The following is a 20,815-nucleotide window of genomic DNA, read 5'->3' on the forward strand; positions in this document are numbered from 1 at the left end:
ATTTCTTCTTAATTCAACATGAGACATTAGTCATATTATACAGCACATCATAGCCGACTCGCTCCTTGGCCGCAATCGGCACGTACTGTACATACCCCGCCATCAAGGAAGCTATTTATTATTATTACCCCACGGAAACTCTGACGTACACAACTTTAGTAGAGCTCTCCAGCCCCCAACTACGGTCGCACATTAGCTAAGGTACCGCCATTTCCCAACTCCCAACTCCCACCTGCCCAACCTGGCCTCCTTCACCCCTCCCAGCCAACATCCTCTCCCGCATCAATGTCTGCTCCAATTGAAAAAGTCTGCCTCGTCGGCGCCAATGGCTCGCTCGGCTCCGTCATCCTCGACGCCCTCGTCGCCGCCCACACCTTTTCCGTCTCCGTCCTCGTGCGCGCCAACTCGACCTCCACGCCCGCCCACGCCGACCGCATCACCCAGATCCCCTTCTCCCCGACCTTTGACACCGCCGAGCTCACGCGGCTGCTCGCCGGCCAGGATGCCGTCATCGCCGCCTTCCCGCTCAAGGATGTGTCGCAGCACCTGCGTCTCGCCGAGGCGGCGTGCGCGGCCGGCGTGCGGCGCTACGTCCCCGCCGACTACGGCTCGTGCGACGCCCGCAGCCCGCGCGCCCAGCGGCACCTGCAGCTGTACCGCGACAAGGCGGCCGTGCAGGCGCTGTGCGAGACCCTCGCCAAGGCGCACGAGGGCTTCTCGTGGACGTCCATCGTGTCGGGCCACTTCTTCGACTGGGGGCTGCGCAACAACGTGCTGAACATGGACGTGGCGGCGCGCACCGCGCTGGCGCTGGACGACGGGACGGCGCGCGCGTCGGCGTCGACGCTGCCACGCGTGGCGCAGGCGGTGGTGAGGGTGCTGCAGAGGCACAAGGCGACGAGAGACCGCTTCGTCTTCGTGCAGAGCTTCTGCGCGACGCCGCTGGAGGTGCTGGCGGCGCTGGAGCGCGCGACGGGCGGGGAGGCGTGGAAGACGGACAAGGCGGAGTCGGAGGCGTTTTTGGACGGGGAGACGAAAAAGTACGAGGCGGGGGATGAGCACGCGCTGCACAACATCGTGTTCGCACTCGGCCAGGTGGGCGCGGACTGGACGACGAGGGAGGAGTTTGCGATGGACTTGCTGGGCTTGGAGGACGAGGACCTGGATGAGGTGGTGGAAAGGGTGGTGGGTGAGATGAAGGCCGAGGGCTTGGCGTAGGATTGGTCAATGGGTTGCAGAAAGGAAATACGAATGGCTGCACAATGGGTTGGCAAGCTGATCGAATGTACTCTCTACTCGTTGTTAAGGGCTGGCCGCGGAAGAATATGCGGCGGACCGAGTAGTGGCTTTAGCATGTACGCAGTGATAAAACAGGCGTCATTGAGACAATGCGCATCTCGTATTCGCCCTGGTTGCAAGTTTGGCTTGCATGGCTGAGAGGATGGTGTGTCGATCAGGCAGCCTGGTCTACACAAGATGTCGTCCGGGTTGGTCGCATCTGGACACGACCCCTCCATGCCAAGACGAGCTGATCATCATGATGGTTAGTACAGCTGCTATTTCCAGCCACAAGAAAAGTTTATCGATGCAAGAGTCTTATTCCCCGATGACAGCTCGTGTATGGACAACCCAGCCGGGCCCAGCTGGGCCAATTAATGCATTTCGATCCATGTGTTCGTCCTGGTGAGCCACGGCTGTAATTAAGTATATAAAGGCCGCACCCCCGTCTGTAATGTATAGAATCACAGCATGACAGCAATTCACTTACAATCAAGACTCACAAGATACCATTCAAGATGCAACTCCTTGCTGCTTCCACCTTTGCCATCCTCGCCGGGTAAGGCTCCCTCCCAATCTTCTCACGTCCTACCTCCATCACTCTGACATCTATTGCGCGCATCCCGTAGCCTCGTCGCCGGCAGCGCGCCCTGTCCCACGGTGACCACCACCGCAGAGCGGTGCAGCACCTGCGTCGTCCCGGCCTGCTTGGCCATTTCGACCGTGCATGTGCCCAGCGGCTGCGGCGTGGCCACCTCGACGGTGTCGTACCCGTGCGCCGAGGGCAACTGCCCGAAGGGGTGCGCGTCCACGAGCTACGTCTACTCTCTCGACTGGCACGATCCCACCGGGGCGCCGCCTCAGCCTACTGCCACCGACGGTCCGGCCTGCCGTGTAAGTCGACACTTGCCCTCGGGGCTGCTCCCGACGCCGCGAGAGCTTGGCTTGTTTGCGGCTGTGTCCCATGGCTGACTAACTTGGTTTTTGACGTAGCCTAATTAGATTACACATCATCGGTCCGTCGCCGAAATGGCCGGCGGGAGATATTATATTTTATATAGTGGAAATACATATAGCAGTTGGACGGGCCAGCTCCACTGGTGGACGAATGATGGGTGGACGAGGTCATCAAACTTCCCCGCCAAAATTTTAATGGATTTCTCTTTTCTGATATTTGTTTCCTCTTCTTGGTGCCTAACAATCTTTTCAATTTCCAGTCTAGCAGACTCCATTGCCACGGTGTCCAGAGTTGTGAGGCAGAGCCGTGGTCGACCAATTGTGGCTAACTCGCTTGCTACGGAGCTGCGGACCGCCGCCTGTCTGACCAGGTGAACATGCTCCCAAGCGGTGTAGCCCGGCTTTTCCATGTACCAAAAGAGGCGAAGGGTATTCTAAAAACAGATCTATGCGTACGCCACGTCTCCCGTGTCAGCTACCGACGCAGGAGAGATCGGGAGGGGGAAGCCTCGTAGGCAGATCAGCTGGGCCCGGTTGGCGCCAAGTCACACGAGACAACACAAGTACAGCAAAGCAAAAATAAAATAAAGTCAGAAGCTTCGGTTGCAGCTTGCCGCGTAGTCCCAACGTACGTACGTCATGGGCCTTTGGGTGGTGCCGCCAAGGCAAGGGGCGGGATACCGGTGAGTGTTACGCCTGTATTTTCGCCACGAGCAGCATGAAACAATGACTCGAGACATGAAGCCATCAGCGAGGCCAATTTCGGGTTTCTTTGAAATTCAGGTACTCACTGAGTTATCCTTTCTTTTTTCTTTTTTTTTTTTTTTTAATTTACTAGTATGTTTTTTCTTTGTTTACTCCCTTCTTCTTGATTGGCTCTCTCTCGCGCCTGTCACACCTTGAATGGACGGACAATGGGCACCAGCTGCTGTGGCTTCTGTGGCACAGCCCCGGCGGCTGACGTCGCTGGCTGGCCTAACAATTTCCCTCCAACCTCCAACACGCGCGCATTCTTGATCTTGGCTTGTTCCTTTTCATGCCCAACAAAGCCACAACCATGAGACGACACGACGAAACAGCTTGATTCAGGACAACTACCGACCTGGCCACAGCTTCCACACTCTTTTATATTACACTCGCTTCATCCTTCTCCAGTCGTTGCGGTCCCTTCTCCTCGCATCTCCGACAAGCCATCCTGCCCCGCCTTCGTTTGCCATTGTCTGCTCGAAACTTGGACCACGGCTAAGAAAACCACCCAACGAGCCACAGCTAGAAGTTTTTGGCATATATTACGCCGTACTTTCCATCAGCATCTACGTTGCCTGCTCTCCACCTCATCCCAGCGCATCTCGAGCTCCGAAGACCGTCCCGAATCGATAGCAACCCGACGAGAACAGGCCGACATGGCCACCGGTCCACCAATCGAGGCACGCTCGCTCGACGAACTGAACGTGCTGGCTTCGAACCCTCCCAACTACTCAGAGACCCCTAAGAAGAATGAACCTCTAGTGCTCTACATTTCACGAGTGCCAGGAGAACGAAGTAAAGCTACCAAGCCAATGCCCACATCCCTCTCAACATGTGAACTAACTCTTGTGCAGCTATATTACTCTCCCCATTAAAGCCTTCCAAGAAGAATGTTTGCGAGGCAGACGTTTTAAGCGCTCTCTACGTTGTTAATCTAGTTCCGAGCGACCAAGCCGCCGGAAGGTTGCAGCTGCTTGAGCCAGACAGCAACGGGAACGCCCAGATCATGAAGGTTCCTCGCAAGCCCTTGCCCGAAAGCGCCCGGCCGATGACGCCGGACAGCGCAAGTAGCTCCAACGTGAACCTGGCGGCCCCCCCTGTGCCAAACGGGCGCCAGCGCGGCGCATCCATCGCCTCACAAGACGACGGCTCCCGCCCAGCCCTGCCTTCGTCCGTGGCGACCGAATCGTACACGCCGGAGCCCAGCGCCGACGGGCCTAGCCGCACCCTGCAGATACCCCCAAGCATCCAGACGGCCCCCGCCCGCAAGCCAGTCGGGCCGCGGGTCATGCCGGGCCCATCCATGGCCTTTCCCGACGGTTCGCCTGCCCCGGCCGCCGGCGGTCGGGATCGATCCGACAGCGTCGCCAGCGCCATGCAGGAGATGCGCAGAGCCCAAGAGGCCGTTGCGAACAGCAGCCGGTCACCGTCCCCCAGAAAACAAAGCGTCGTATCGCTGTCGTCATTGCCCGGCGAACTCTTTCTACTGGACCTGATTCGGAGGAACCCCAGCACGGGCGAGCAATGGGACGTCGGGACGGTCGCCTCGCGGCAGTCCGAGCATGGCCTGCCGAAGACGGGCCCTCTTCCCTTTGGTGGGCCGACGAGCAGCCTGCCGATCAACATCTATCTCGAAAACTCGGGCTACGCCAAGTTTCGTCCCCCTCGGGGTAGCACCGCGAAATGCATCATGTTCCGGCAGCTCCAGATGGGCTACGCCAAGAGCTTCATGTCGAACATCAACATTTCAAACATCAACATTTCAAACATCAACATTTCGAACATCAACATGTCGAATATCAACATGTCAAACTTCAAGGGCATGATCCAGGGGATGGGGTCCCGTGGCCGGAGCGACAGCGACTCGTCCCAGGAGCTTGGTGCTTCCGGGCAACCCGGCCCGGACATGACGCGGCGCGGCTACACCTTCACCAGCCCGTGGAACGGCCAGTGCAACTTCCGGACCGGCGCGAGCGGCGGCACCGTCCGCTGCTACCACACGCCGCATGTGCTCAACAACAGCCTGGCCCAGGTGTGCGGCCAGTCGCCGGAGGGGCAGGGCGGTGACGCGGCGCCGCCGCCCTCTTACTGCATGAGCGAGCTGCGCTTCGACCTCCCGATCGTCGAGAAGCTGATGGACCAGGAGGCCACGAAAAATCTACTCTCAAAGCTCCGATGGCCGGCGGCCGACCACCAACATGATGATGCGACACTGTTGAGCCACTATGATGATACGGCACCACTCGCTGTTTCGCCGCCTGACGTCAACCTCGGCGCGGAACAAGCGGGGGGCGGCACCCGCGGCAACAGGGCCAAGCTCGGCAAGTTGATAATCTACGACGAGGGCCAAAAGATGCTTGACCTGACCGTCGCGGCGAATATCGGCATCTGGTGGGGAGCCTGGGAACGGATTTTCTAAGGCAGCCAGCCATTCGACAAGGACAAGTTGGTCCTTTGTCCTGGCGGAGTCCTCTCTTAAAACACGGCGTTTGACTAACATTATTTTTTAATGACTGCATATGGGGGAGCACTTGGATCATTTTTCCGCTTTTGGTAGAGCGAGCGAACATTTAGCGATTTGTTTCTTTTTTTGGTTACATGGACGCAATCTAGCGAAAGCATAATGAAGACTTGCATGGCATGGCATCGTTTGCCATGTTCTGTTATTCTCCTCTATCCGTGTATCATTACCTGATTTGGTGGATGTCGCGAATAACGCTGGCGTCGTAGATGAAGTTGTACCGACGCGCAGAGTGAATGACAATGAACGCCAGAGACTGGCAAGCCCCGTGAAGAAGCCTTTCAGGTTCGAGGCTGCCTTGGCTCTCATCTTGTTATACTCCGAGTAAGCATTGCTTGGAGCCATGGCCAGTTTCAACGTCTTGACTGGTGATTGTCGGTATGCAATGACAGACTTGCGCCATCGCTCAGCCGAACATGTATTCGCAACTTCATCGCTCCAACGCATTACTCTGACTGGCAACATCACGCTGTGGATGAAACGTCTCGGATGGAGGGTGACATTAAACGTGAAGATGAACAAAAATACTTAACCACATCCTCTCACACCGCCGCCAACGGCAGGATCGGCCCCCGAGGCTCCAGGCGGCCCCCGAGCCGCCTTGATGTCCCGGAGGACGAGGGCGATCCTGACCAAGACCACGATCCGGGCCAACCCGAGCATCACCATCGCAGCATTCCAGATCGCGCGGAGCTTCCGGACGACGGAGCGTCCGCCGCCGCCGAAAACGCAGCGGCACTCCTCCTCCGCCGTCATCGTGGCACCGAGTGCCGTTGCCGCTCGCATTTTCGTTTGTCTCGTTCCTAAAACTGTCAGCAGTGGACCGAGGGGCAGAGAAACTGAGGAAAGGAAGAAAGGGGGAAGAAAGAAAGAGTTGCCAGGCCCTCAACAAACGGTCGAAGGGTGGGGGCGGGTGGCCAGACGGCCATTGTTCCGGGAAGAAACGAACAAACGGCCAGCAGCTCGAGAACACTCCTGTTTGCAGACGCCACGGATTTTTTTAGGACCTGGTTGGGTCCTTGTGTTGTCTTCATTTGCCAGCCGTGTCTATTTTCTTCTACGTCTGTTCTCATCTCATCACTATTCTGCGTATCAGCGCTCTCCTCGAGATGGCGGGGATCTCTTCTATGTAATGTGTTCTCAAGAACTAATGATTGCTTAAGTGGTGCTTATTAAAGTTGGTGTTGAATGTTTGCTGAACTCTGTCGGCGCGGCTGGACACCGTCCTACATCTATGTAGCTATGTAACTGTAGGTCGCGCGCGGCGTGGTGACGATGGCAAGACACAACCAACTTACCTGTGCATGTACCAAAACCTAGATTTGGGGTATTCGATTTTCATCAAGGCAGCATGTTTCATGCCTTTGGCGCGGTTTCACGTGCGGCACTTCCTTTCATAAGGGCGCTGCATACAAATCTAAAATTCAGTCCTTACACAATTAGCTGCTTCGGTATTCCCAGTCTCGTTGGTCGGCATGTCTGTGAGACTTTCCAATAGAATCGGCCGGATGCCAGAGTAGATGGCATTGTGGCCGTATCTTTCATGATAACGCGGGACGACCTTGAACCGCAAGTGGAATAACACACTGAAGAAGGGGAACCGGTCCATCTACGGCCGCTAAAGATCCCCCAGCACAGTATTGTGTCATTGTGATAGCTCACACGCTATCAAATAAGGCGCAAGGGACAGCGGGATACCCGTCGTTAGCACGGCATGTTGAATTACTAGGGAGCAGCTGATGGCGGAAAATATGAGACCCCCAAAGTTTATTTTACTACGTTTCCGGACAATCTTTCCACCTTGGACTATTCTAGACTTTTGTCCATCCGCGATGCTGGTCAAGAGACGTGAGATTTCGCTCTATCTTTTTTGGTCAATTTTTCCTCACTTTATTTTTCCATGTGAGAGAACTGTCAAACAGTACCTGTCGCCGTACCGACTTAGCTTACTGTTGATATTATTGTGATGCGCCGGAGATCTCCCAAGATCTCCGATGCATGATGATCAACACTGAGGTAGTTGACCGGCTATGCCACGTGCGAACAGTCAAAGAAATAGCGGCTTATCTGGTAAAATTGGTGAGGTCAATATAAAATCACTCATCCTATCGGAGTCAAAGTGCAACGTTCCAGAAGGTGACGTTCAAGGCTTATTTGAATTCGCCCTGGAGCAAACGTGGGCGAGTTCGCCGAACCGATTCGACCTGCTTGAACCTAAAATACCAGCTGAATCGTGTTGTCATTCCCGTTTCCTAAAAAAAAGGTCTGGATGGCATATTAACGGAGCTTAGCGAAATATCCGATACACCTCGCAAGCTCCATAACCCGCCCTTCCCTCGCTTCGCTCGGAATTGTACCCAAGCATCGTCCGCTTCTCGTCCCGCTCCGACAGCTCCAGGGAGTCAGTACCTTGTATATCAAAAAAGGCAACACCGTGGTATTTTTGCCGAAAGGGAGTCTCCCTTCCAACAAAACAAGACCGTGGAAACAGATGGCGATAAGGCTGCACAGCCGTATGGCCAAGGGATGAATGCAAGCAAGTTTCGGGCTGAAAGACGCTGCAACAGCGACGGGTTCGCTGAGGCAACTGAAGTCAGCAATTTCAAGAGCAACAACACATTTCTGCAACGTTCAGTCGCTTCAAAGATGAGTCTAGAACCTCTTGGCTCATACATGTCAGAATTTCAAGGCAAGCTGGCGGAACCGCCGTGCCAGTAGGTGCCATGCGACTTCAATATTGACTACACTAAATCCGGATATGCCGCGAGGCACTTGCTATATATAAAATTATATCTGATTCAGCTGAGAGACACTCACGTGGCAATTAGCTGCATGCTTGCCCTTTTCCGGAGACTGCAGGGCATATGTGACGAGTGTAAGCTGTCGTGGTGGCCAAGTGTTGCATTAGGTCATCTCGCGATTCCAAGCTGGATGGTGTCAGGCTGAGTATACATCAAATAGAGAAGAACTATATTCTAAAATTGAAGTTTAACCCGCAAATGTGACATGTGTCGTGACATCTGGCCCCCACGATGGCATCAGCAACGCCATAGACAAACTTGCTCATCCATCAGGGCCCTCTACCTCTACCGATCAATCACATCTGGTATTACAAGGCTGAAATAGGCATCATTGTAAAGCAACTTACTGTACCTCCTTTGAGGAGTCCTTCGGAATATAAATAGACCACGAAATCATCCTTTGCCTCGATGTCTTAGCTCTCCAGAGACAGACACGCCCCCATCCAGCCTCATTCACCAACCTCAATCTTGATCAGCTCAGCTTCCCTCAAAATGAAGTCCATCTTTTTCTCCCTTGCCACTCTGGCACTCTCCGCCTTTGCTGCTCCCGCCATCGCCGAAGGCAGCCTGGCCGCCACCGCCGCCGGCGTTGTCGCCGCCGAGGCCGACTTTGCCATTGAGAAGCGCGCGCAGACCGCCGAGGACCTGATCAACGCCATTGTCAAGACCACCGACAACATCAACACCATCGGTGTCTCTATCAGTAAGTATAGCCCCATCACCCTGCCAATGTTGTTGCGACACCGCTCCTGACAAGCCTGCGCCCCAGACGTGACCCTCAGCAAGGTCAAGACCGGCGCCATCACCAAGCAGGTCGGTGCACTCCAGGTCACCGTAAACCTTCAGAAGGTTCTCGGCGAGATTGGCACGCTCCTTTCCAAGGTTCTCTTTGCCGCGCGCATCGCCGTGCCCAAGGAGCTGCTCGAGCCCGTCGTCAAGGCCGTCGAGCGCCTCGTCCTAGCCACCGTCATCATCTTCGGCGCCGTTCTTGAAACCCTGGGCCTCAGTGGCGTCCCCTCCGCGATCGTCAGCCTCACCTTCAACCTCGTCGCCAGCCTGTTCACCGGTCTTATCGGCGTGTTCGGCAGGGACATTGCCCCTGGTCTGCAGCTCATCGTTCAGAGTCTCCTCGCTGAGAACTTCCCCGCCCAGCTGGCTGCTCTTCTGGCCCCGAGCCTGAAGTTCCTTGCTGGAATCATCGGCCAGTACATCGGCAACTAAAAAAAAATTGACGGAAGCGCTTCAAAGCTCCAGTCACCTTCGACCTGATCGATCAAGTACTAGCTAGTCTGTGATTTTGTTCTTTATTTCTAAAAACAATGCAACCGATTTAAATCGCTTTTCTGTAACTTCGGTGATGAGCATGTGCCTGGAATCTTTTAGAGCAAAAAATCAAAAATTGCCCGTATGGCTTACACCCCGAAGTACTCATGAAGCACGAGGGGGGGCCAATGTGTCAGTCAGCTGTGTGCACGCAGCTCAAATAAAATTACATTATTGACGAGATCAAGGAATGGACTATAGACTGTAATGGATCAAACACATTGCAGCTCGCCATTTCATCTTTACACTTATTCTTTTCCTCTAATATGTGTAAGTCGCCGATGAGGTGAGGTGAACGCACCGTGCCCGGCAGCCACGACGGCGAGCAAAGCAAAGTCAATCAGGAAGCGACTTCAGGCTGAATCATCTCCCTTATGTTCTGCTCTGCCTATCTTGCAAAATTTCGCTGAAATTTTGACAAAGTCATTATGTCGTCAAGTACTGCAAGGCATGCGTGCACGTGCCGCTGCACGTGACCCACTGTCATCCAATCATGGCCCGAGCATTGTAATCCCGCAGCGCAACTCCAGTGAAAGGAAGCTAATTGAACACCAAAAACGATTCCCCCAGCACGCAACCAAACACCTCCAATCCAACCGCCATCGCCACCTTCCCGACGGACCTGACACGAGATCAATTGCAAGCACTCCTCTGCAATTCGACGACGACTCACCCGAACAGAGCGAGATGGCGCCGGCCCTGACTGCCTCCACGGCCATGCTGGCCCGCCGCCAGCTGACCCGAGCCGCCACGACGACGAGCTCGAGCTCAACCGCCGCGGCGCTCGTCGCCCTCCGCACCGCTGCCCAGCAGCAACGAGGCTACGCCACGCCCAACGGGCCTCCTCCGCAAAACTTTCGCCAGAGCAAGCGCATCGAGTGGTCCTGGGACCGCGAGAGCACCCTCGACCGCGTGGGCAAGTTTTTCCTCATGACCGAGATGGCCAGGGGAATGTACTTGCTGCTCGAGCAGTTCTTCAGACCTCCGTACGTCGTCACCCCCCAGTACTCCCGAGACGCTGCCGGCTCGAATTGAGAGCGGCGGCGCGAAGGGGGCTCTGGATTGCCCTCGGAAGAGGTCGGGTCCGCTAACAGGTTGGACGCAGTTACACCATCTACTACCCCTTTGAAAAGGTACATTCGCGACCCTCAAATCCGATCCGCACGAAGACGAATAGAACCGCGATTGACACTTTGATTCAGGGCCCCATTTCCCCCCGATTCCGTGGCGAGCACGCCCTCCGCAGATACCCCTCAGGTGAAGAGCGCTGCATCGCCTGCAAGCTCTGCGAAGCTGTATGTGAAGCCAGCCGCCCATTGGCTCGTGCCGGCGATCCTGAATCTAATACTTCTTTTTTCACTTGCAGATTTGCCCTGCTCAGGCCATTACCATCGAGGCCGAGGAGCGTGCCGACGGCTCCCGCCGCACTACCCGTTACGATATTGACATGACCAAGTGCATTTACTGCGGCTTCTGCCAGGAGTCGTGCCCTGTCGATGCCATTGTTGAGAGCCCCAACGCCGAATACGCCACCGAGACGAGAGAAGAGCTCCTTTACAACAAGGGTACGTACCAAATGCTTGACGGCGTTTTATCCTCTGAAGACCCCGGCTAACCGCCTTTGACAGAGAAATTGCTCTCCAACGGCGACAAGTGGGAGCCCGAACTGGCCGCTGCCATCCGCGCCGACGCCCCCTACCGATAATCTCCCTCAGCATACCGCGAAAGATGCTGAAAAAGTTACTCTACAATTTTCCCTCTGTATGATTTAGCAAAACCCCCGATGGTGTGTATTGAGAAGAATAGCGTGAACGGTTTGCGCGGCATAGAAGAGCAGCAGTGGAAGAAATCATAGCTGTATATAGGCTCGGAAAAGATTTTCTTTGTCCCGTTCCCGTCCATGCTTGCAATTCATGAGTTGTCGCTTCGGGAACCAGACCCCACGTCCGACAACAGCCACATCAACGGACAGAGCTACGTGTACCATTTTTAAGCAAGGTATGTGTGGGCAAGCTTTATTAACTTGTGATACTAAGGCAGTTGATTAAACTATCCTTCACTACTGTACAGCCCTCATCGCTTGTCGTTTAGACTTCCGAATCTTCGGGTCACCCTTCGGACCCGCAGCCGCGAGGACAATCTCCATGAGCCCGGCCGCAACCTGGCGCATCGAGTTGTGGAACTGGGCGGTGGTCGGGTAGAAGGCGCATGCGGCAACGCCGCTGGACCTGCCAAACTCGATGGTGATGCCGTTGATGCGATTGGCGCCGCAGTTGCGGCCGTAGTACCGGCCAAGGAACCAGTCGGTGGATGTGCCCGCGGTCGGATACAGGTCGACTGACGGCTGCTCGTAGTAGGTGACGGTAGCGCCGTCGCCGGCGGCGTTCATGGCGCCGACCATGGCGACGGACGTCTCCTTCTGCGCGTCCAGGTCATCCACCTCGATGTACTCCTTGTACGGGAAGTCGCCCTTGAGGCCGCGCCGGCCGTCCCACGTCGCGTTCCGGAAGTGCTGCGTGGGGTCCGTCGTCTGCGCCTCGTCGTCGCCCCAGCTGTGCAGCACGACGCCGGTGAAGGAGTGCAGGTCCAGGAACCACGAGAGGCTGCTGCTGTGCTGCCCGGTGACCCACTCGATGTTGCGCGTCTCCTGCTCGGAGAAGGGCGCGGTGCCGTGGAACACCTCGGAGCCCGGGTTGTCCGACGCCGGCGGGCTCCGCCCGTTGGCGACGTTGCGGTGGAACGCCTTGCGGTAGTCCCAGGTGCCGTCAAAGTTGCGGTTCAGGTCGATGCCAATGTCGGCCGCGTTGGGCGCGCCCGCGCCGGCCCGCGCGCTCGCGGTGTTGCGGTTCTTGCGCCAGCAGCGGCCCGTCCGCTGGTCAAACGCCACGCCGTCCGGGTTGATCATCGGGATCGACACGATGCCCGCGGACAGCGCGGTGCGCACCTGTGCGTTCGTGTACGACTTGCCGCCCCAGGTGACGCCGGTGCCCGCGTCGCGCGCGTAGAGCAGGTCCGACAGGAAGTAGATCATGTGGTCCGGGCCGCCGCGCTCGCGCGCGTGGATGCCGCTCTCGATGTAGATGCGCGGTCCGCTACTTCCGCTGCCGATGACGATGCCGGAGACGGTGCGGCTCTCGACCGTCTTGTGCGGCGCGTCGAAGAAGCGCACGTCGGTGTACTTGGCGGCCAGCGCGCGCAGGCCGGAGGTGACCTCCTCGGGGGTCATGATGGAGGGGATGGCGCGCGGCTCGGTGGCCTGGCCGCGCGGGGCGACAGTGCCACCGGCGAAGCGGTCGCCGGTAGCAATGGGCACGCCCGTGGCGGCGGGGTTTGCCGGGCCCTGGCGCGCGCGCAGACCCTGCGGCGAGTCGTCGGGGTAGCGGCCGTGCAGGGCGAGGTGCCGCTCCGCGTCCATCTCCTCCGGGAGGAGACAGGCGTTGGTGGCGGCGCACAGCACGGCGGCGACGGGGAGCACGGAAGAGACCTTCATGCTGCTGGGCAGAGGCTGTGTGCTTGAGGCTTGTTCAATGAATAAGGGGAGTCGATTGATGAGAGGAAAGGCTTGAGCGACAGACTTCACAATACATTCCCCGACTTTTCGGCGGCATCTTTTCCCTCTTATTTATGCATTGCCGTGTTCCCTGTGACTTCTCGACTCCTCGCCATGGCTTCCATTGCGAAGGCCAAGAAGCTATCACGCCGAATTAGGCAGGACGGAGAGTCTGTAGTGGACCGCCGGGGCGGGATGGACAGAAAGAACCCTCTCAACGAGTCGGGCAGAATGTTGGATACGGTTTTGCCTCATTTACAGGGATATCATTGCCGTTATCTATGCTTCCCCGCGTTTCCTGATGGCTCCTCCCTCTCTGGACCACTAGAAATGGAACACGGCGACAAGGTGGGAAGTAACGCCGAGCCAGGCTGGTCCGAATCAGGCAGGACGGGGAAATAAGGTGTGTGGAACGGCGGCGCCGCTGTTCAATGCACCAAAGATGCCAGAGAAGTCTAATTCAACGTCTTTCTGCGTTGGGCCGCTGTCCTTCTTGCGAAGGACCGTTCCCTTCCAGCATCAAAGCAGCAATGGTGCAACTGGGAGCGGGGGGCTTACAGCAACAAGGGAGGGCCATCCTAAGCTCCAAGATGGTTGATTCGGGCAGGTACCATCACTTCAGCAGGCAGCCTGGCGACTCTAATACCACATTCTTTGCAAGCTACGCCATGTGACGACAATCCCTGGAAAATAGAACACTTGTGCCGAGACTGGCCGTCAAAAGCAGGTCTGGACCGAGATAGGCCGTCAAAACTACAGTTGGCAGCAATTTAATGCAACGCCTACTGTTAAAGTCTCGTCCCAAATAAATTGCATCACCTGCTCGGCAAGGCTGTAAGAGCGAAGGAAAGAATGGGATGGCTGGTTTTGGTGTGGCTCTGTGCTTGGGTTCTCATTGGCCACTTCGGCAGCTTCCATGTCCTCTCTGAGCTTGTTCAATGCTCGCCTCAAAGATAGAAAAAAAGTCTCGGCAGGCGCAAAACAAGGCTTGGACTTGGTCTCCGCAGAGTGCGTATTTCAAGCCTCGTTTAAATGATAGTCATCTTGGCATTGTGGTGCAATAGCGTCACGCAAGCGAAGCCCGGGCAGACGAGAATATTCTAGCTTGCTTGGCCCTGAAGTACAGGCTGCTAGCCCAAGTCTGGTTGGAGAGTCCTTCAGACAACTACCTCATACCAGTTGATTGTAATAATTTCATCATCTTTATTCGTGGTTCCTTGCCGGGTTTGGGTACCCGTGTACATGTCTCCTTTCCGAACTAATCTCGCTCGATCACCCCCTCCCCTGCCCACGACGTAAAGGCTGGGTTTGCTGCCGCCATGTATTTGGTGTATCTTCCATGGAGTTTCCAGAACTTCTCTCAGCTGGGGCTGATGGAGACTTGAACGCCTCAAAGTCTTCCAGCTACACACTGAAAATGTCTAAAACAAGCCTCTCAAAACGAATTACAATTACTCTTCGTCTCCAAAAGAGTCGCCTACAAGGGCACACTGCGTACAGGGTAAGTATCATCCATTTCGTCCCCGGCCGGCCAATCAGCACGCCAGGTGCTCAAGCTGAGTAACCAAAACTGGCAGTCGTATCACGTGATCCAATTCGCGGCCAGAGCTGAAGCTTTGCCATGACTTGGCCTTGGGCTTTTTGCAGGCCAAAGGCAACGAGAAATTTATCAACCCGTCTTCACAAACCTACTTCACCCCCCCCAAACAACGCCAATCGCATCGACCAGCAACCCTTCTTCATTCCTCCCGGTTGCACCTCTCTGTACATTCGACCTTGCTTTCTTTCTAATTCCTCCACACACAACCAAAAAATTTCCGTCAAAATGTTCCGCACAGCCGCCATCCGCTCGGTCACCCGCGCCGCCCTCGCTCCTCCCGCCGCCGCCGTCGTCCGCAGGACCGCCCTCGTCGCCGCCGCGCCGCGCGTCGTCGCCCTGCGCGCCACCCAGAGCTGCTTCGTCCCCGTCCGCATGTACAGCGCCGGCGGTGGCCTGAAGAAGGAGGAGGTCGAGGGCCGCATCATGACCCTGCTCCAGGGCTTCGACAAGGTACGGAGACTTGTTTCCTGTTGGGGAATTGCGAGCTTGGATACGGAGAGGTGAAGGGGGGGGGGGAGAAGTTTGCTCGGCTGGCAATTGATGCCACTAGTCGTTCGGCGGATAACGCCCGAGCTGCCCGGCTGATGGATCTCGCCCCCCCTTTGATATCCCGACATTGGAAACGTTCAGCCATTATCAACGATGTGCTAACCTGTGCCGCTCTTCTAGGTTAACGATGCTTCCAACGTACGTATTACTCTGCAATTGATGCGTCGCGACGTCCTGCCCGCTCCACACCTGCCGTCTACCCCCGTCCCGGTCTAACCCCCCGTGCCCCGATACAGATCAAGCCCGCCGCTCACTTCGCCAACGACCTCGGTCTCGACTCGCTCGACACCGTCGAGGTCGTCATGGCTATTGAGGAAGAGTTCAGCATCGAGATCCCCGACAAGGACGCCGACGCCATCCACTCCGGTAAGCTGCTCCCCCCCGCCACCCCGAGAACCGGTCAACTCCAGGACGAACGCGCTGCAAGATGCTTACCACTGCAAAACAGTTGACAAGGCTGTCGAGTACATCCTCAGCCAGCCCGATGCCAACTAAACAGCCAACTCGATTTTTCTTTTTTCTCGAACCACGGCTCGTCGAAGACGCCTTTCTATTTAGCGTCGCTGATACGATATGCGAACGATAATAAAGAAAAAAAAAGCCACGCAAAATACCACACAGTTGTACAATATCTACAGGCGGAGGAGACGGGGTTCATGCGGAGCAGCCGTCTACATGTGATAGAAGCGGAGGAGGGTATGCGGTGATGGCGAGTTGTCATGCGGGACTAATTGCCCCGAAAGACTTGGTTGTTGTTTTTAAAATATAAAGGATTTCTGTAAAGTCTTACATGCTTGGCGAATCTGAGCTACATCAAGTGTATCAAATCACCACTTTTTTCCCGTTTCATTGCGCGTTGATACTCTTCAAGTGACTGACTGCGAAACGTTGTTGTATTCTTGCGGAGGAGGGAACACGCAGTATCCCATCTATGAGGTTTTTCTTTCGGCAGAAAACAAAGGAATAAACTACTCAAACAAACATTATAGAGAAGTAGCTCTTGGATGCAAATTGAGCGAACGTACCCTTTCCGAACTGTATTGTGAACAAAGACGAGCAAGAGCCAAGCTGAGGAACGTGGGAACAGAGCAAGGCATGATGCAAAGCCAAAATCCAAAAAGAAACAAAGGGATAAAAAAGAGGTAGGGACAGTGTCTCCATTTCTTTTTTTCTCTGTTCAAAAAAAAAGGCGCTGGGAGGGAAGAAATCAGAATACAGGAGACCAGCCGATTAGCAACAGGAACAAGAACAAGAATACCAAGAACAGAGAAATCAAGCGCCGTTCAGACAAGAAACATCTCTTTCTTCCACCAATCCCTGACAGTCGACAGGAAAGAATGCGTAACCAGAAAAAGAAATGTCCTATCCCATGTAGATTTTCCATACGCGACTCAGGCTTTTCTTCTTCTTCTCTTTCATAAATAAACTCCGAACATGTGCTTGCTTGTATGAGTGTATAATGCTCAAGCAGCAGAAACAGCAAAGCCAATAACTCCGGTATCGTTTGAATGGGAACGTAGCAAAAAAGCATGTGCGACAAGGGAAGTTGGTGAGGCCATCTCCTCGTTGCATACCAGCCCAGCCATACAAGTGCCAAGAGCCAGATAAATAGCCCAAAAGGCTTGTCGAGCCAAGAAAACGCCAATGTGCTCTTTTTGTCTAAGAAAGCAAGTGGCTGAATAACGCAAGTGTAAAATGCGCATAGTGCCGCTGTGCGCAACAGCGGTAGGACTCTGGAGGTGGTGAGGCCCAAAGAGCAAAGTTTTCGTCACCGACCGTTAGTTGACGGGTTCCTGTTTTCCTTGGCGGTCCCATCTTGACCCTTGCCCGTAACGGCACCGGCGTAGCTGTTAAAGCTACCCACACCGAGGCCGGCGGAAGTTCGCTTGCGCATGCGTGCAGCAGCTACCGGATCATCCTCTTCCATACTGAAGACGAAATCAGGGTCCTCCTCATCAATGGGCGTGGTGAAGCGGCCAGTGACGGAGGAGCTGATGCTGCCAGTGGAAACATGGCGTTCCATGGGACGGTCTTTTCCAATCGGATTGGAGCCACCGGCCCTCGCCGATGAAGGATGCAGGCGGGGGCTGGAGCTGGTGGTGGCGTCGTCAATTCGACTGCGTTGAAACTGCTGAGTAAGGACAGGCATAGGGTCGCTGCCGAGTCTCATGGACGACGGGCGGCCTGGTACACTGGTACCGAAAGCTTCACCACCCATCTGCTGAGCGAGCGTTGAGTTTCGCAGAGGGCTGCCAACATGGCCAAAAGGAGACGCAGCGTTTCGCGCAGAGCGGGCAAGCTCCTCTTCCTCCTTTTGGCGCTGGAACAGAGAGCCCCAACGGCTAGGACTAGAGGCCATGGGACTTCCGTACTTGGACAGGGTCTCTATATTGACGTCATTCTCGCCTCGCATGGAGCCTCTCCTGGCCTTCTCGGCCGGTGTCAAGAGGTCCTGTAGGTTCTCTGGAACGTAGTTTTCTGGCGCATTGTCGCCTTCGTCTCCAAAAGCAAAGCCGGCCTCCCAATCATGATCGACGCTCGTCTTTGGTACGCTAGAGCTGAGCATCTTGGGTTTTGCATATCTTGACGAGTGCATAGTTCGTTTGCCAAAGTACTCGTCCGTTCCGAATGGGTTCGAGCTCGGGGGACTACCGCTGGCGAGGAACTGATCTGAGGAGCCAAAGGCGGAATTGTGTAGGAGCTTGAGGGTATCGGAGGTGCGAGAGTCCTTGGCGTTGCTGAGGGAAGCGGAAGGAGAATCGAGGCCGAACTTGGAGGGAACTGATGATGGCCATGGGGCGGCGGGGAAGCGGGCAGCGTTGGAAATGCCGTTTGAGTCAAACGAGGCGGGCATTGGGGCGTCGAGGATAGAGAGTCCCTTGCCATTGGCGGGAGAAAAAGCAAAACCATCACGAGGGGAACCGTAGCTTTCGGGGAAGGCAAACGGGGCCTCGGAGGAGTGGCCGTTGTCGAGGTTGAGGTGATGGTCGTGAAGCTGCTGGCGGCTCTCGGCGAGGTAACTCGGTAAGCCAGACTGATCAGCCTCGTATAGCGAGGTGGTGAGGGCACTGGTGGAGGACTGGGTGTAGGTGTGGTTGGCAGCGGAATTGGGCGACGTCGGACCGGCAGGGCTGCCGGCGAGAGGAGCGGTTATTATAGTGAAGCCGTTTTTGCCATAGTTGACTCGGCGGCCGTCGGGTAGGACGTGGATGTTTGCGCATTTGGGGCCGAACTTGCAGTTTCCCTGGTGGCATTGGTTAGTGGGGGTGAAGCTGGAGGCGGCGTGCGGAGCTTGGGGATCGCGAGGGAAAAATCGCGAGGGACGACTCACTTTGGCGAAGTATTTGCAGACGGTTTCGGAGGCGACACCAAGCTCATGGCTGAAAGGACAGGCATTGCCAGCCTGGCAGGCGCCTTGGCGGTAGAATTTGCAGGGGACATGGGACGTGTCTATGAGCAGAGAACGGCGAGTTAGCTTGTAGGGAAGTAGTGGTGATGGTGGTTCTAATATGAATTCGCGTTAAGAGGGCAGCGCATAGGTAGTAGGCGCCGAGTCGTGCGAGGTTAACCGGTAAAAACCAGGCAAGCAGTTGGTTGGGTTGGTCGTTGTTGAGCATGATGACCGACCGGGCCGGACAAAGAAAATGCAGCAGAAAAAAGAGCGGCAGCGTTGGGCTTCCTGGGCAGCGACTGGGGCCGTGCATGGTGGGAGGAGGGAAAGAAAAGAGACTTACTGGGAGGACTCCGAGGCATAACGGATGTGGTGGGACGAGATGACGAGTTGGCGATGCTCATGCTGGAGCTGCGGGCATGGCGATAGTCGGGGGGCATGTTGGCAACGGGCCGAGACGAGCGTCGTCGGTGGTTGTGGTGGTTGTGGTGGGTGGAGGAAGAAGAGGTGGTGGTGGAAGAGACAGACGAGGCAAGACGTCTTGTGTGACGGTGGAGAGAGGAGGAGGAGGGGAGGGGAGAGCGAGGAGGGGAAGGCGTCGAGCGGAGTGGGGTGGCAGCAGAGTGATGAAGAAGACGAAGAGGAGGACTGGAGAGAGGAGGAGAAGCAAGAGGGCTGGATACGAGAGGTATAGTAGTAGAAGAGAGATGAGGGCTGGAAGAGAGATGACGAGAATGAAGAGGACTGGAGGGAGAGGGAAGAAGGGGACCATGAGAATGAGAGAGAGGTGCAAGTACAACAGGCGCAACGGGCGCGACAGGTGGGAGAATAATGGAGTGCGTCACGGGGAGCGTTGCGGCGGTTGCAGGCGCTGACAGCCGCTGGTGCGATGGGGGGGAGTCAGGCGGGGAGTCGCTGTAAGAGTGCTGTGGTGGGCGCTGTATTCGGTGCGACTGGTGGTGCTGTGTTCGGTGTGACTGGTGGTTCTGATTGTGGTGGTGAGGGCGCTGTAATTCGTTCTGCTGTTGCTGCTGCTGCTCCTGGACAACCACCTGCTGCACTTGCTTTTTTGGGGCCCTGTGAAGCACCTGGCGCTCTCGCGGTCCTTGCCTTCCACTGACCCTCCCACTGTAATCCCGCTCTCGCCCCATCAGCATCCGCTGTGCGCTCGGCCACTGTAGAACTTCCACAAATCCCATGTCGGACGAAGTCTGGGATGTGTACATAAGTCAAACCGTGACAAACTGCGAAAAAGAAAAAAGGAAGGGAAAAAAAAAGAGAAAAAAAGAGAGAGGTGGAAGAAGAAAGACGTCGACTTCTAACCCCCGTTCTCAGCTTGTTTCCCTGCTGTCCAGTCCCAAGACCATGACTCGGAGCCTGGCTGGCCACGACTTTTGTTCTCAATCAATCACGTTCGTTTCCGTTTTCCAGTACTGCACCGGATGACGCCTTTCTTTGTGTGTCCCGGCACTCGCGGACTGCCGAAACAGTCAAAATTGTCCTACCTCAACCTTTGACCAACTTCTTCTTTCGTCTTCGTCTGCACCACTATGATCCCTCCTTTGCGCAACGTCACCGGGGCTCCACGGCTTTGGGGAAAAAGTTCGCCGAATCTGTTGTGCAGTATAACACGTGGTTGGTCAGAATGTAACGGTGGTGTAAGTCGGCTGAGCCGGAACAAGGTGTGAAAGCGGACGCAACGGATGAGTGACGACAACAACAACGAGAGAGGAGGAGAAACGAAATAAATTGCAACGTCAAAAGTCTTGGCGATTGTATTTTATCCCTGAAAGAAAGCTGAAAGCGTCGACGAAGAGGTCCCCAAAACTGCACAATGTTGTCCACAGACAGGGCTTGATATTGGCAATATTGCCGCACAAGCCAGGCCTCTCTCTCCATCAACTCTCGCTTTGGGTAGAAAAGGTATGCGTCGCAACTTACCGAGAACAAGAACGGCAGATCAAGTATTTTTTTTGCCGCCGAATTGGGAAATTGAGCAAGTCATAAAAGTAAATGGCCCGTTCCTTGTCTGCAAATAAAGGGCTCAAGTTTGGAGCGAGACCATTTATGAGCCGTCAAAGACTGTGCTGTGTTATAC

General features: G+C 55.6%; 9 protein-coding genes across 9 annotated transcripts; 6 read left to right on the forward strand and 3 right to left on the reverse strand.

The window, feature by feature from the left end:
* Window positions 1-285: 285 nt before the first annotated feature.
* On the forward strand, window positions 286-1,218 carry ISF_00600 (NmrA family transcriptional regulator; the record flags this gene model as incomplete). The annotated part of the gene is made up of 1 exon (XM_018844207.1): window positions 286-1,218. One exon carries the CDS (start codon window positions 286-288, stop codon window positions 1,216-1,218), a length of 933 nt encoding a protein of 310 aa, XP_018708657.1.
* A 578-nt stretch (window positions 1,219-1,796) lies between these two features.
* ISF_00601 (hypothetical protein) lies at window positions 1,797-2,280 on the forward strand (the record flags this gene model as incomplete). Its single annotated transcript, XM_018844208.1, has 3 exons — window positions 1,797-1,837; window positions 1,908-2,172; window positions 2,272-2,280. The coding sequence occupies 3 exons, from the start codon at window positions 1,797-1,799 to the stop codon at window positions 2,278-2,280; spliced, it is 315 nt and encodes a 104-aa protein (XP_018708658.1).
* A 1,358-nt stretch (window positions 2,281-3,638) lies between these two features.
* On the forward strand, window positions 3,639-5,401 carry ISF_00602 (hypothetical protein; the record flags this gene model as incomplete). Its single annotated transcript, XM_018844209.1, has 2 exons — window positions 3,639-3,777; window positions 3,837-5,401. The coding sequence occupies 2 exons, from the start codon at window positions 3,639-3,641 to the stop codon at window positions 5,399-5,401; spliced, it is 1,704 nt and encodes a 567-aa protein (XP_018708659.1).
* Window positions 5,402-6,031: 630 nt separating this feature from the next.
* On the reverse strand, window positions 6,032-6,289 carry ISF_00603 (hypothetical protein; the record flags this gene model as incomplete). Its single annotated transcript, XM_018844210.1, has 1 exon — window positions 6,032-6,289. The coding sequence occupies one exon, from the start codon at window positions 6,287-6,289 to the stop codon at window positions 6,032-6,034; it is 258 nt and encodes an 85-aa protein (XP_018708660.1).
* A 2,507-nt stretch (window positions 6,290-8,796) lies between these two features.
* Window positions 8,797-9,525, forward strand: ISF_00604 (hypothetical protein; the record flags this gene model as incomplete). Its single annotated transcript, XM_018844211.1, has 2 exons — window positions 8,797-9,007; window positions 9,074-9,525. 2 exons carry the CDS (start codon window positions 8,797-8,799, stop codon window positions 9,523-9,525), a joined length of 663 nt encoding a protein of 220 aa, XP_018708661.1.
* A 789-nt stretch (window positions 9,526-10,314) lies between these two features.
* ISF_00605 (NADH-ubiquinone oxidoreductase 23 kDa subunit) lies at window positions 10,315-11,332 on the forward strand (the record flags this gene model as incomplete). Its single annotated transcript, XM_018844212.1, has 5 exons — window positions 10,315-10,613; window positions 10,733-10,760; window positions 10,830-10,922; window positions 10,994-11,192; window positions 11,256-11,332. The coding sequence occupies 5 exons, from the start codon at window positions 10,315-10,317 to the stop codon at window positions 11,330-11,332; spliced, it is 696 nt and encodes a 231-aa protein (XP_018708662.1).
* A 354-nt stretch (window positions 11,333-11,686) lies between these two features.
* Window positions 11,687-13,117, reverse strand: ISF_00606 (zinc carboxypeptidase A 1 precursor; the record flags this gene model as incomplete). The annotated part of the gene is made up of 1 exon (XM_018844213.1): window positions 11,687-13,117. The coding sequence occupies one exon, from the start codon at window positions 13,115-13,117 to the stop codon at window positions 11,687-11,689; it is 1,431 nt and encodes a 476-aa protein (XP_018708663.1).
* Window positions 13,118-15,002: 1,885 nt separating this feature from the next.
* On the forward strand, window positions 15,003-15,821 carry ISF_00607 (NADH:ubiquinone oxidoreductase 9.6kD subunit; the record flags this gene model as incomplete). Its single annotated transcript, XM_018844214.1, has 4 exons — window positions 15,003-15,227; window positions 15,447-15,464; window positions 15,563-15,692; window positions 15,775-15,821. The coding sequence occupies 4 exons, from the start codon at window positions 15,003-15,005 to the stop codon at window positions 15,819-15,821; spliced, it is 420 nt and encodes a 139-aa protein (XP_018708664.1).
* A 1,273-nt stretch (window positions 15,822-17,094) lies between these two features.
* ISF_00608 (Zinc finger, CCCH-type) lies at window positions 17,095-19,157 on the reverse strand (the record flags this gene model as incomplete). Its single annotated transcript, XM_018844215.1, has 3 exons — window positions 17,095-18,570; window positions 18,658-18,776; window positions 19,061-19,157. 3 exons carry the CDS (start codon window positions 19,155-19,157, stop codon window positions 17,095-17,097), a joined length of 1,692 nt encoding a protein of 563 aa, XP_018708665.1.
* Window positions 19,158-20,815: the final 1,658 nt, after the last annotated feature.

Source organism: Cordyceps fumosorosea (assembly GCF_001636725.1).
Source record: "Cordyceps fumosorosea ARSEF 2679 chromosome Unknown scaffold_1, whole genome shotgun sequence".
Taxonomy (NCBI): domain Eukaryota; kingdom Fungi; phylum Ascomycota; class Sordariomycetes; order Hypocreales; family Cordycipitaceae; genus Cordyceps; species Cordyceps fumosorosea.